This window comes from Clarias gariepinus, chromosome 5, assembly GCF_024256425.1.
Source record: "Clarias gariepinus isolate MV-2021 ecotype Netherlands chromosome 5, CGAR_prim_01v2, whole genome shotgun sequence".
Taxonomy (NCBI): Eukaryota; Metazoa; Chordata; class Actinopteri; order Siluriformes; family Clariidae; genus Clarias; species Clarias gariepinus.
Window position 1 is genome coordinate 7,932,593 of NC_071104.1, and position 15,293 is coordinate 7,947,885.

Consider the following 15,293-nt stretch of genomic DNA (forward strand, 5'->3'; position numbering starts at 1 on the left):
AAAACAATTATGAACACCCACACTGTATATATGCAGCCACCAAATAGAAATGTCATAAATGAGAGACATTTTTATTATCACTAACAACCAAAGTAGATTATGTATTGAAAAAAAAATGCACACATGATTTCGGGATTGGCTATGCATTTACTGTGACGCTGACCAGGAGACAGCACATTGACAGCACTGAAGGTTGATTTAAAATAATAAAAAAAGGGCCCCTGCACTTATCAATAAGTTGTTTTTTAAAAAGTAATGTGTAAATGTATAGTTCAAATGGCAAATTACCCTCCAAACTATGTAAATTAGTGTTTTAACCTTTACACATAAAACACCTTTTTATTATTATTAACCTGATGTTCCAGGTCAGATTTCTTGTTCTTGTTGGCCTCTAGAGTCTCCTGAAGTTTTTCCAGTTTGTCCTGGACCTCCTTTAGAGCTGCCTGCTTCTTTTGGAGGCTCTCTGTTGCTAGCTTCAGCTTCGCTTCTGCTTGTGCCAACTTCTCTTTCTTAGGGGCTACAACTTTTGCAACCCTGAGAGAGAAGGCCATACAAAGCTGACTTATTTAATTATTCATACTCCTTGAGCTTTTCCACATTTAGTCACGTTGCAACCACAAAAGTAAATGTATTTTATTGGGATTTTATGTGCTAGACCAACACAATGTGGCACAGACAGAAACTGTTAGGTGGAATGAAAATTGATGTTTTTCGCGCAAGTGTTGCATGCATTTGTATTTAGCCCCCTTTACTCTGATTCCTTTAACTAAAATCCAATGGCACCAGTTGCCCAGAGAAGTCATCTAAATAGTATTCGTAGTGAGCCTGCCTGTGTGTAATTTTATCTTAGTGTAAATACAGCTGTTCTGTGAAGCCCTTAATGGTTTGTTAGAGAACATTAGTGAACAAACAGCCTCATGAAGCTCAAGGAACACACCAGACAGGTCAGGGATAAGGCAGACATTTAAAGCAGGGTTGGGTTATAAAAAAATATCCCAATCTCACGGCACACTGTTCAAGCGATCATCCAGAAACCATGCAAGGAAAGTTTTAATCAAAGACCCAACCAAGATGCCCATGGTAACTTTGGAGGAGCTACACAGCTCCACAGCTCAGGTGGGGGAATCTGTCTACAGGACAGTCGTGCACTCCACAAATTTAACAATGGAATGAAGACAGCCATTGTTGAAGGAAAGCCATGAGAAATCCTGTTTGCAGTTGCACACATACTACTGTATGTGTGACAGAAAACTACCTCTGTGAATGGTGGTGGCAGCATCATGTTAAGGTAATGTTCTTCTTCAGCAGGGACAGGGATGTTGGTCAAAGTTTATGGGGAAATGGATAGAGCCAAATACAGGGAAATCTTGAGACTGGGGCAGAGGTTCAACTTCCAGCCTTCCTGTCGATTACTGGGGCAAAGCAAGCGCGTTTGCAGACTACCTGATCCCCCCTTCAAAATTCGCACCGTTACTGGGAGCTACGTCAAGGTACGGGCGTGTCGCACAGTTCAAGTTAAAATAGGTGAGCGGATGCACTTCATGAATTCTTTGTGGGAGACATCGAGGAAGACTGCATTTTGGGGTTAGACATTTTAGAGAGATGGGGTGCAGTGCTGAATCTAACTGACGGAACTCTGCGTGGTAACTTCGGGTTAGCCAGGTTGCTAATTCCCAAACCACAGCCGCACGTGTTAGTAGCACACAACTGGGGGACGGAACTTCCGGTAGTCGCGCCAGGTAAACATCTGATAGCACCTCGAGCGGAAAACCTATACGCTAACGCCGACGCTTTATCCCGACGGCCCGGCAGCAAAGCGTGTGGTCGGTACCGCGAGCGAGTTGAGCACCGTGGCGACATAGAACCCTCGAACATTCTCCCCGTGCAGTCCTTCAGGCTCTCCGGCGGTGATCAGCCGTCCGAGCCGGTGTGCAGCCAAGTTATTGTGTCACCTAGAGCGTCACCCGTAGTCGCTTTGCCTGTGCCACAGCTGGACCGTGATCAGCTCATTGCCGAGCAGGAAAAGGATCCAGTTCTGCATAGGGTGCTAGATTGGGTTAAAGCGGGCGTGAGACCGGATTACACCGCAGTCGCTCATCTAGGGCGAGAGGTAAAAGCTTTTCACTCCCAGTTCACTCACCTAGTGTTGCACGAACAATTACTCTACCCTACGAAGGGTTACATTTACGTTTGTGGTTGTAATGTGACAAAAAGTAAAAAAGTTCAAGGTGTATGAATTACTGTTTATTCAGTGGCAAGACACTGTATTTCATTAAACTTTTTTAACACATTTGGTCATAGAGAAAGATTAAGCAACGCTATATGATAATTATTTACTTAGTGGTAAGATTTAGGATGCCCACTCATGTTCAAACTCACTTGTCATAAGCATCCATAGCACAGACCCACTTACAAAGGCCCTCAGCTGCGGTGGAGGCTGTACGGATTTTCTCAGGAACAAAATCTGGGTTGGTGATGTATTTGCTGCGGATGATCGTCATGTAAGCAGATGGAATGTTGTCTTTATTGTAGTCATGGAGACTCTGCAGAAACTTCATGTCACCTAGAAGCTTTTTGGCTGGGCCCCAGAAGTCCTCAATCTTTTTGCCTGAGCCGGAAGGATCAGGGATGCGATCAGGTTTAATGCCTTTCAGAATACATATGGCCTCCATCACAAGTTTGACACCAGCTGGGGGGCTCTTCATGGATTTTACTACCGTAATGTCCTACAGAGAGGCAAAACAAGTTTGGGGTTGTTCATGCAAAGTACTTTGGATGCTGGATGTAGTTATTTTTGTGTTTGTGTAAGTGTGTGTGTATGTTCTCTTGCCTGGGGGGTGAGTGTATCAAGTGCAGTTAGAGCTGACTCCAAGATGGGAAGGGCAACAGCTAAGTCTGCATCACACTCATCTTTAATGGCCTTGGCAGCTGTGGCCTGTTCATTTGCCACCTCCTCTTCCATGCGAACAACCTTCTCTGTCGTGGCCACCTCAACAGATTCATGCTCAATGACTACCATCATCTCATCCACCTCTTTGCTAGCCACGCGGAGCTGAGGCTGAAGCGCCTCAAGTTCAACTTGCATGGTGGCCACTTGAGCGGCAGCAGAGTTTAACTTTTCCAGGCCAACCTCATAGCGCAGTTTTAGCTTCATTACCTCACTTGAGAGAGAAGGATGATAATTTATTGTATAATATTCATGTTGATAAATTTGAAATGTTAAAAATATACATTCATATCATGTTTGAAGAAAAATTCTCATGTATATGCACAGAGACACTTACGCTCTCTTTGACTCCAGCAGGATTTTGAAGGTTGAGATGAGCTCAAGATAGGAGGTTGGGGTGACGTAGTTGTGGCGCTGCAGCTCAACCAAAAACCGTGCTGACAGATTGATTGTGGAAGTGTGGAATTTCTGGCACATGTCTATGCAGCTGGCACGGACATGATTTGTCATCTCAGTGTCCTCCAGGAAACGAGATGCCACAGCTTGTAGAGCATCATTAGGCCAGCTCTTGAGGGGAAAAATAAAAACAGGGCAAATGCTAGCAACAGGTGGTTACATACTACCAAATACATGGATAAATGTCTGTGTACTACGTCTCATTCTCGTTTTTAGTGCTCTTTGCTCTTATGAAAACCTACAGTCTTCTGGAAAGTCTTTCAGGTGGAAAGCAGTGGATTAGCTAATTCATTCACACGAGAATTTATGACGTCAGTACCTGATGTCAAGTCCTGATGCACATGGTACTTAAAATTTGTGAAACTACGACTTTAGGCAAAGGGGCATTATGTTGCAACATGTTCAGTCCTCTTGCTTTCAACTTTATGGGAACAGTTTTGGAAAAACATATATGTAATGGTTAGATTTTCACAAGCTTACACTTATACATATAGTGTTTGTCGGACCACCATAAAACAAACAAAACAAAGTGACAAATAGCAGATTAATAATCAACTAAGAATATTTAAATTTACATAAAAAAGCATGCATCAAGTTAATTAAAATGTGAACTTAAAATTTTTGTTGGCTTTATGTCATTTTAAACCACATTTGTGATACTGTTTGACTGTACAGTGGAACCTCGGATCGCGAGTAAACCTGTTTGCGAGGGTTCAGCAACACTAGCAAAAACTTTTTATACATTTTGTCTTGATAAACAAGAGAGTCTTGATTTACAAATAGCAAATATCATCAAGTATTATGTGGCACGCATGCGTTTAATTTTTTGACTGAAGCATCTTTTATTTTGTGAGTGTGTGTGTGTGTGTGTGTGTGTGTGTATGCTCTACACTGTATTAAAAAACAAACAAACAAAAAAAAAACAGCCCTGTGGTCCCCTTGTGGTTTGCTGTGGTGATTCCTTGATTGGAGCAGCTGAAAGACCAGGCAAGGTTTTCTTTTTTAAGTAACACTTGACAAGTTTTGTGAATTTATGATTGCACTCTAATTTACTCAAAATATTTTTTTCTGAAAATGATCACTTTTTTGGTTAAAATTACTGGTTACACCAGTAGTTATAAATCAGTTACCCAAGCTGACAATGCTGCTTGTACAGTTAAAGGATTATGAAGTTGAAGAAGTAAAATTCTAGAGAGGAAACAATGGTAAATAAAGTTTAATTGTTATTTTACTCTGCAGGAATTAGTGTTTTTTTTTGTGCAGGAATTTTGTCAGCTACAGTATTTTAGTCTTAGTCCTTGAGATAAATGTTCCTGTTAGTTTTTATCATATTTAGTCAATCTTATCCTAGTTTTTTTTAGTTATGTTTTAGTCGACTAAAAGTCTAGACATTTTGGTCTAGTTTTAGTCAATGAAAACGTAACATTTTAGCAATACAATCATTATTAATTAACCCCTCAGTCAATCTTTTCACAAAATAATTATCTTAACATTTAAAATAAAAAAAAAACATTAAAAAAAATATTTTCATGTGATGTTTTTAGCTAATTGTATTTATTTTATTTTATAATAACCATCACAACAACTGCTGCATGTCCATATTTTTAAAACTACAAAACAATAGGAGCAGTATGGACGATACAGTGTTAAGAATTTTTTTTTTAATAGGAATTTACACACCTGGACTGTTGTAAGAGAAGCTCCCATGGGTCACAATTATTTACTAGCCTATTAGCTTAATGTTTTATTTAGCAATAAAATAAAACAAAATACATCACATATAACTAAACATAATTAACATAAAGAGGCTGTAAAACTGGGTGATTTTTATAGTATGCCTTGATGCGTCTCTTTAGCAATTGTGTGCCCACACCTTTTCCTACCAGTATTACTATACAGTGGAACTTTGGATTACGAACATAATTCGTTCTGGAAGCGGACTCATATTCCAAAACACTCGCAAACCAAAGCAAATAATAATGAAAATTCAATTCAAATTTGAATGGAAATTCAAATTATTCGTTCCACAGCCCAAAAAAATAAATACATAAAAAATAATTAACACAAAGTATAAAGTAAAAATAAATTAACCTGCACTTTACCTTTAAAAAAAGGAAAAATAAATCCTGACAGATAAATGTTTGCGTTTATGTGCGCAGGCGCTGTGTGTGTGTGTCTGCGTGTTTTTCTCTTCTGTTCGCTGTGAAGTGTGTGCGTTATGTGTGTGCACGCATAATTTGACACCATGCCGGTTTACATTCTCGCCTTTAGTGTGTGCACCCCCTCTCTGCTTCACACACACACACACACACACACACAAACATAAACACACACACTAAAGGTGGGTGAGAGAGAGAGAGAGCAAGAAAGAGATTATGTAAACCGGCATGGTGTCAAATTACACACACACACACACACACAGCGCCTGCGCACATAAACGCAAACACTTATCATTCCGCAGCGCAAGAGAGAGAAAACCACACACACATACACACACTAAAGGCGAGAGAGAGAGAGCATGCGAACTGGCACGGTGTCAAGTTACGCACGCGCACACACACATAACGCACATACATGACAGAGAGAGAGAAAATGGATTTTTAACCACTAATGAGACTTTCTTTTGCTTTACACGCGCACACACTTGTGTTATAAGATACCTGCTTTCAAACACAAAATACAATATGTTTTACACACGTGGTCACAGTGTTATAGTAAACTGTACACGCATGCACGGATGTTGATTATACCACTAAGAGACGTGCACTAAGACCCAGCAGGGGGAACGATTACCCACAATTCCGCAGCGCAAGAGATAAAAAAAACACTGGCTCAGTTGTTATTACGTGGCGCTCAGCGTCAAAACAAGAAGCGCATGCTATCAAACGGAACACTCGCAAACAGCGTTACTCGCAATTCAAGGTTCACTGTACATTGTCTTTTTTCCCCCGGTTTACTATAAAGAAAATGGGCTCAAATATCGGCACTTTTCTTTCAAAACAGTCAGAAGAAAAGTTTCTGACCTTTTTTTTTCATTTATTTATAAAGTGATGTGAGTTTTTAATAAAATTGTGATCGCTGAACAGCTTAGGATACTAGATGGCATATTCTACAAAAACCCATTGTTATGAGTTTGCGTTATCCTGCCCTCTGCTGTTCTTTCTGGGTACTTGTTTGTTTTTCAGATGGGTATTCCTCTAGATAATTCACCGGACGTGGCGATTGGTTCATCTCATCAACCAACCAGAATAAGAGGACCACCCCAAACTCCTTTCAGAGGCCTTTTGTGCCACCGCGTGCGTCTTTGTAATTGCATTTCTGTTTTTCAATTCGACCTTTGTATATTTGAGTATATGACCAGAGAGAACTGTCTAGTCCTGCTGTTGATAAGACCTAAGCCTGTTTTGACTACGAGTGTGGATTTTGTTTTGGATTGGTTAGCCATTTGTAAATATTATTGTAAATAGCACGTTTCATCGTATTAAGGGTTGTAGGAGGTTTGACGCTATTTCTTTTGTTGTATATATTTTGCACTCTGTTTTTTTGGTTAGGGGGTTAGGGAAGGATTATGTATTTTATTTTATTTTATTTTTAGGAATTTAGTTCATCTCGGACAAAGGCCATTTTGTTATTATTTTGGCCTTGTCAACCTCTGAAGTTGGAACCCTTACCTTTTTGCCCAGAAATAAAAAGAAATACGTTTTCCAAATCCCTCTGATAGTGAGACTCCTTTACTCACCTTTTGCTACGACACAGTGCCCTAGACGGTCGTAACAAAAATTGGGGGCTCGTCCTACTTTTTCTAACGAAAAAAAAAAAAAAACTTATGAAATTGGCTTTGTGTTTGCGTTTGCCTAGTGGTTTGCATTTTAAGGATGAGGGAATTGGAAACGACTTATAAATTTGAATTAGATCAATTCACGATCCAGCCAACGGCACAGCAATTGGACATTTGCTGCAAAGATGATTTGTTCGCTATTGCAGATTTGTATCGGATTCAGGTGGCTCGTGGTGCTAGGAAAGCAGAAATAAAAGGAGTGATCCATGAGCATTTGATTGAGCATGGGGTTTTACCTGGGGAACGTGAAGCGGGTGTTGCACCTGAAATGTTGGCTTCCGTGGATTAGGGGAAGGAGCAACCCAAACCCACGGAGATGGCTAGCATAGATCCTGCTACTCTTCCGTCTCCTAGTAATCCTTTGCTGGCAATCATATTGAAAGAGCTTGACTTAGAGCTGAACAGACAGCAGTACCAGAGTCAACTGTTGCAGGTGCGGACGGTTGAACTGAAAACCCAACGAGCACTCAGGCTTAAGAAGCTGGACTTGGAGCTAGAAGCCCAACAACCAGCTCACTTCCCTGCTGCTGAGTCGCCCAGCGTGAATGTGCCAGTTTCAGCTCCCGTTAATGCTTCCACTCCGAGTCCTGTTCCTGCACCACGATCACCTTTCCAAGTAAGTAAATCAGAATTCGATATCAGTAGACAAATTGCTTTAGTTCCGCTGTTCCGTGAGAGCGAAGTTGATATGTATTTGAGCGGATAGCAGCTACCTTAAAATGGCCGCGGACTGTTTGGCCACTTTTGTTACAATGTAAACTCGTCGGAAAAGCGCAAGAAGTCTGTTCTGCTTTAACTCTCGAACAGAGTTTAAAATATGATGAAATGAAGAATGCTGTGTTGCGCGCTTATGAGTTGGTGCCTGAAGCATACCGGCAGAAATTTCGCAATTATGTGAAAACCACCAGTCAAACGTTTGTATAGTTTGCACGCGATAAAGCAAATTTGTTTGAGAAGTGGTACGCGGCGAGCAACGAAAGGCGTTGCTTTGGTTGAACGTTCCCTGGTTACTATTGAATCGGCAAATACTGACACTGTGTTTGAGCCATTTATTGTTGACGGTGTTGTATCACTTAGTGAAAACTCTGAAATGAAAAATGTCCGTATACTTCGTGATACTGGTGCGAGCCAGTCATTAATCTTGAAAGTGTGTTACCGTTTTCAGAGCAGTCGAGCTGCCGTTTGAGTGTATTGTTGCAAGGTCTTGCTTGGTCAGTAGTTAAAGTTCCTCTGCACAATGTACATTTGCGCACTGGTATTGTGTCGGGGAAAGTTAAACTGGCTGTTTGTGCAGAGTTACCAGTTAAAGGTATAGAGCTTATATTAGGAAACGATTTGGCTGGTGACAAAGTTTTTTGTTTACCAGAAGTGGTAGATGTTCCGGTCACGTTCGATGGTCATGACGATTTGCAGGAAGAATTTCCGAATGTGTTTAGCACTTGTGTGGTAACTCAAGCACAGGCTCAAAGGTATAAAGACACTGTTGACCTGTCAGAAACCTTTTTGAATGAGAATAATCCCGAGAAATCTGATATAGTAGAGCTAAAAACGTATGCAATCCCTAATGTTGATTTACCGTATGAGCGAGCTACGTTAATTGAGGCACAACGTACCGATCAAACTCTCTCTCATTGTAGCTGTCGAGCAGACCGTTTTGACAGAACACCCCATTGACTATTTTGTTGAAGAGGGCGTGCTGATGCGCAAGTGGTCACCAAATCGTGTTAAAGATGACTGGGGCATTGTTTTTCAGGTAGTGGTTCCAAAACCTTTTAGAGAACAGGTGTTGAGTGTAGCGCATGACCATGAACTTTCTGGCCATGTAGGTATTCGAAAGACGTACAATTATTTATTGAAGTTTTTCTTTTGGCCATCAATGAAATCTGATGTAGCAAAATTCTGTAAATCGTGTCATGCTTGTCAAATGGCTGGCAAACCCAACCAGGTGATTCCCCCAGCCCCATTGAAACCGATACCAGTGATTGGTAAACCTTTTGAGCAGATTATAATTGACTGTGTTGGACCATTGCCTAAAACAAAATCTGGAAATTTGTATCTGTTAACTTTAATGTGTGCATCGACCAAATATCCTGAAGCAATTCCTCTTCGTTCACTTAAAGCTCATGCAGTTGTGAAGGCGATCATCAAATTTTTTACGACTTTTGGAGTGCCTAAATGAAACTAGTCAGACCAAGGAACCAACTTCATGTCTAAAGTGTTCACTAAGGCTATAAAAACGTTAAATATTAGGCACCAGGGATCTACTGCCTTTCATCCTCAGTCGCAAGGTGCACTTGAACGGTTCCACCAAACACTTAAGTATATGCTCTGAACTTTTTGCGTTGAACAACCAAAGGAATGGGATGAGTAAATTCCCCTTCTGTTGTTTGCCATTTGAACCATTTCAGTCTGCCAGAGCTGATCTTTGGACACACGGTGCGCGGTCCTTTAAAAATTTTGCAGGAGCAAATTTTGTCCTCTACTCACCAAGCCCCCGTGAAAAACGTCCCAGAATATGTTAGTTCTTTTCGTGAGAAGCTACACAAAATGTGGAAAGTGGCAAAACAATCGCTTGACTCGGCACAAGACCAAATGAAATTTCGTTATGATCAAAAAGCTGTCCAACGTTCATTTTGTGTCGGATAGAAAGTTTTAGTCTTACTACCCATGCCTGGTGCAGTACTGAAAGCTAAATTCACTGGTCCATATGAAAGCGGAAAATTGAGTGATACTAATTATGTTGTTTCCACCCCTGAGCGTAGGAAGAAGTCACGGGTCTGTCATGTCAACGTGCTCAAAGCATATGTGACCCGTCACGATTCTGTGAAGGAGCGACCTGTTGTCACCATTGCAGCAGTGGTGTCCCTCACAGAATACTCGCCAGAAAAGGATGATTTGATGATGAATAATGCCACGTTCACTACTGCACGTTTGTCTAACTCAGAAACCTTGTTGAACTTTTCTTCCAAGTTATCTCACCTATCAGTTTCTAACCAAGCTGATATTAGAAACTTGATTCAGAGTTATTAAACCTTGTTCAGTGTAAATCGGGTAAATCCAGTTAAAAGAGAACTTATGAGACAAGAAACCCAGTATTTACTTGAACATAATTTGGCTGTCGCGAGTTCTAGTCCTTGGTGTTCTCCATGTCTCATCATGCCCAAATCAGACGGGTCGTCAGGATTTTGTACTGATTATAGGAAGGTAAATTCGGTTACAAAAGCTGATTCTTTTCCCATGCCACGCATGGAAGATTGTGTTGACCGTGTTGGGAACGCAAAGTTAGTAACGAAACTCGACTTGCTAAAAGGATATTGGCAGGTGCCGCTTACGGCGTGCGTATCTGAGATTTCTGCGTTCGCCACCCCTGATGTGTTCCTACAATATCGGGTTATGCCTTTCGGACTTCGAAATTCGGGTGCCACTTTTCATCGACTTATGTCTATCGTGTTGTCCAACATGTCTAATTGTAAGGCTTCCTTAGACGATGTTGTGTGTTATGATAATACATGGGAAGATCATCTTAAAACCTTGCGTGGAGTCTTTGAGCAGTCACTTAAAGCTGCTAACCTTACTCTGAACATGGCTAAGTGTGAATTTGGATGTGCTACTCTCACATATTTGGGGAAAGAGGTCGGAAGTGGTAAAGTTCGTCCTTTGAATTCAAAGGTTGATGTAATCCTTCATTTTCCAGTTCCTCAGAACAAAAGGGAGCTGCGTCGATTTCTTCTAACAGGACCGCTCCGAAAAGAAATTTTATTTAAATGGTCTGCTGAATGTGAAGCCGCATTTAATGCTCTAAAATTGTTGTTGTGTACAAACCCTGTGCTTGTTGCCCCTGATGTTGAAGAGCCATTTTTGTTGGAAGTTGATGCTATTGGTAGCGGTGCTGGTGCTGTACTATTACAGGTCGGGAATGATGGTTTAAATCATCCCATCAGTTTATTTTTTCAAAAAAGTTCCTGAAACATCAGTTAAGCTATAGTACCATCGAAAAGGAAACTCTTGCATTATTTTTTGCTTTGCAACACTTCGAAGTGTACATTGGTTCCACTGTACAATCTGTCAATGTGTACACTGACCATAACCCATTGATATTTCTCCAATGCATGTCCAATGCCAACCATCGTCTCATGCGCTGGTCGTTAATTTGTCAAGGTTACAATTTGAACATTTGTCATGAAAAGGGTACCGACAATGTGATCGCTGATTCTCTATCCCGTGTTAATTAGTATTTAAAACATACTATGTTTTATTTTATGGATGGGGGTGTTATGAGTTTGCGTTATCCTGCCCTCTGCTGTTCCTTCTGGGTACTTGTTTGTTTTTCAGATGGGTGTTCCTCCAGATAATTCACCGGACGTGGCGATTGGTTCATCTCATCAACCAACCAGAATAAGAGGACCACCCCAAACTCCTTTCAGAGGCTTTTTGTGCCACCACGTGCGTCTTTGTAATTGCGTTTCTGTTTTTCAATTGGACCTTTGTAAATTTGAGTATATGACCAGAGAGAACTGTCTAGTCCTGCTGTTGATATGACCTAAGCCTGTTTTGACTACGAGTGTGGATTTTGTTTTGGATTGGTTAGCCATTTGTAAATATTATTGTAAATGGCACGTTTCATCGTATTAAGGGTTGTAGGAGGTTTGATGACATTTCTTTTGTTGTATATATTTTGCACTCTGTTTTTTTGATTAGGAAGTTACGGAAGGATTATGTATTTTATTTTTAGTAATTTAGTCCATCTCGGACAAAGACCATTTTGTTTATTATTTTGGCCTTGTCAACCTCTGAAGTTGGAACCCTTACCTTTTTGCCCAGAAATAAAAAGAAATACGTTTTTCAAATCAGCTTTTGCTACGACACAGTCCCCTAGATGGTGCTAACACCATAAAAAATGCACTCATGCTCCAGACATTAGGTTGCTAATTAAAATGAGAGTCCATTAAAATTTGTTTTTAAATGGTGTGTGGTTCCAAATGTTTCCAGAACAAGAGTCATGTACAGGAAGGACTCATGTCTTTGGAACTGTCTGTCTTGATAGAAATGACATCTCAGTTTTTGTGTGTTTTGAAATGTTTCATGTCCTCTGATTGGAGTAGTGCAAATTTAAAGGTTCTGGCTCTGAGATTATGCAAAGCACAGAACAGGATGTCTAATGGCTGCTAGGTGAAAAGATTTTTCCACTCAGCTTTTGAATGCAGCTGATTTTGACATCTTCAACCACCTTCTGGAGTCTTTTTTTTTTCCAACTCTGACCAAAATAAAGCTGTCATGACATTTATTGCTCCAAATGCACCTGTTCCCAATCTCAGATCATTATTGCTCACTATTTAACAAGCACTCAATCACTCTCTGCCTTTTTTTTTATTGTGTGCCTTTCATTTTATTTTGCCTTTGCTTCTGGATTACAACCACACTGTTTTTTAGACCTCATTTCATTTCTTACTACAGATTGTCTGCTTTCTCAAATCTCTTGGTTACCAACTTTTGGATTTGTCTGTTGACCACGAGGTGGTGAATGTACTAACGCCTCGACTCTCTGCCTTTGACCCTTGCCTGTTTAACGATCACATACGATAGTAATTTATTAGAAATCACAACACCAATGACCTAGTTCCACTGGCAGCCATACACACTAATGCCATAACATCATGTTTAACAGATGTGGTATGCTTTGGATCATGAGCTGTTACTTTCTTTGTCCATATGTTTCTCTTCCCATTTTTTAGTTTTATCTGTTCAAAGACTCTGACAAAGTTTTTTTTTTTTTAGCAAAGTCTAACCTTAAGCCTCTTATCAAAGGGACTAAGGTAGACAGAGGGTTAACAGTTACAAGTTTCTGAAAACGAGAGCTGGACCAAAAATGCCATCTGTACAGTTTAAAGGGCCCAGCAACAACTGACCTAAATAGGGCTGGACTCAAGATAAGCAAGCTCAAGCACTTGCGCTCACCATCCAGACGCACCACACAACCTGTGTGCTTTTTAAACATAGTAAGACACATAACACACATCAGACACAGAACAGACAGTATAATCACATACAAAGCACATTTATTTAATAGCTTCTTTATAGCCACATTTAGACTGATGGCAAAAGAAAAGAAAAGCGGGGGGGCAGCATACAGAGACCAGCTCATATTATTAGTGTACATGTATCTTTTCTTTCCTTTTTTCTTTTTTTATCATGTCTTTCATATAGAGACCTACTGCTATAACCAGTGTACATGTATCTGGCAAAAGATTGAGTTACTATCCTTTTACCTATATATGATCAAGAACAAAATGTAGTATAAAAACTAACATCAAATGTGCAATTAAACCTCAAAGACTAAGTCCAATTTGTAAATTTAAAGAGGTGCAATAATTCAATATCTAGGCATCATGTTTTAAACATACTGCAGTGTACAAGATAGTTATATTGTTTGTAGTTATTGTCTGTTAACCAGAATTCTTCTTCTATTTCTTCTTGTATTTTTTGGTGTTAATGTTCATTTTACTTTTATCACTGACTCTGAGTTTCTACACAAAAAAAATTCCAATGCACTCATACTGTTGGTATGTGTACAAATGGCAAATAAAGTCTCTTGAATCTCTTGATTCATGTTGAGAGTTCAAATGAACATGCAACTGTGACACTCAGAACCACCTTCAGGCCATGTATCTGCTTGATGGGGTATGTGGTTATGGGGTAGCAAGGCCATGCAACTGTTTGTCAGCCATTTGTTTTATTATCGTTAATATATGTTTATCGTTGATATTTAGATTTTCTTACACCTTGAGTGTTTTATTGCAAATTTAATGTGCTGTTATACAGAGGCCAAATGAGAAAAAATTATCCTCGTTCTGAAATCTTTGGGCCTAATTATATATATATATATATATATATATATATATATATATATATATACTGTATAATTTTTTTTGTTTATCCCTTTCAAAATAAAGTAAACCAGATCTACACAAAAAGTAAAGTAATGAAACTGACCCAAAAACTTTTACTGAAACTAACACTAGTAAGGCTAATGTGCGTTTAATGAACAACATTCCAGCTAATGTGGTGCATCCAAAAGACTATTATGAAATGAACGCAATGCTTACCAGAAACCAGTCTATGGTGCAGCAGTTGATAAGTGCAGGAAAACGTCGCAGACGGCCTCGGAAGGCATCACCTATTGGACTCATGGCCAGCACCACATGCAATTGACTACAACATCGCTCTACAAACAATTTGAACAGCGCCAGAGAACTTCCATCTGTCTGCTTCTCCCGCTCCCGCTGACGATCCAGGGCTTGCATACGTTCACAGATCTCCTGCTGCTCATCTACAGAAAAAAGATTGGGAACTTCCCCTGTGTTGAGCAAATTACTGACATCTTCGAGGAACGACTCCATCTTAATCTGGGTGTCAGTGAAGAGGAAAACCCCATGGGTATCCCCGAATGTTGATTTGCGCATTATTTGTTTAAGGTCTTCACGCCATTCTGTCATGCCGTAACTCTTGGAGATCTCCACCTGGAAGAGCTCGGCTTCAGCCATGTGAGCAGCTAAGCGAGTCAGGGACTGCCGACCACTGCCTCCAACACCAACCAGGAGTGCATGACCCCGTGGCTGTTTTAGAATACGAGAGATCCTACAGACGTGCTCGATGGCAAAGCGGAAAAGTACAAGGTTCATTGGTGCCTTGCTGATGTTGTTATAGTCCTCTAGGTGGGTTTCAACTACTTGCCGTAGCTGATCGAGATCACCAACCTCTCGGTAGTTTCGGTCATCACCCTTGGGGTCATGGAAATCACAGAACATGAGACTGCGCAAGTCATCTTCAGTTACGCGTCCATCCAAGTCAAAGTCAAGATGCTTGAAGAGCTGATGAAAGTCCTCCTTTAAGTGGCTCTTGCAGACCGTTTGCAAGAACTCCACCATCCAGTTGCGGTCCGATTGGTGAACCAACCGGTCATAATAAACTCTCTGCACCTGAAACAATACAGGCATTACTTCAGAACTATTCTCAATTCTCTCAAACTCTAAAAGCAGGATCCTTGTATAATAT

At 40.4% G+C, this 15,293-nt stretch overlaps 1 protein-coding gene across 1 annotated transcript in view; it reads right to left on the minus strand.

Annotated features, from left to right (window-relative positions):
- LOC128523941 (dynein axonemal heavy chain 7-like) overlaps positions 1 to 15,293 on the minus strand; it is a 71,454-nt gene that overhangs the window by 20,896 nt on the left and 35,265 nt on the right. The window contains 5 exon segments of the mRNA XM_053496160.1: positions 354 to 534; positions 2,380 to 2,726; positions 2,831 to 3,161; positions 3,285 to 3,514; positions 14,345 to 15,217. Coding sequence (XP_053352135.1) covers positions 354 to 534; positions 2,380 to 2,726; positions 2,831 to 3,161; positions 3,285 to 3,514; positions 14,345 to 15,217 — 1,962 coding nt within the window.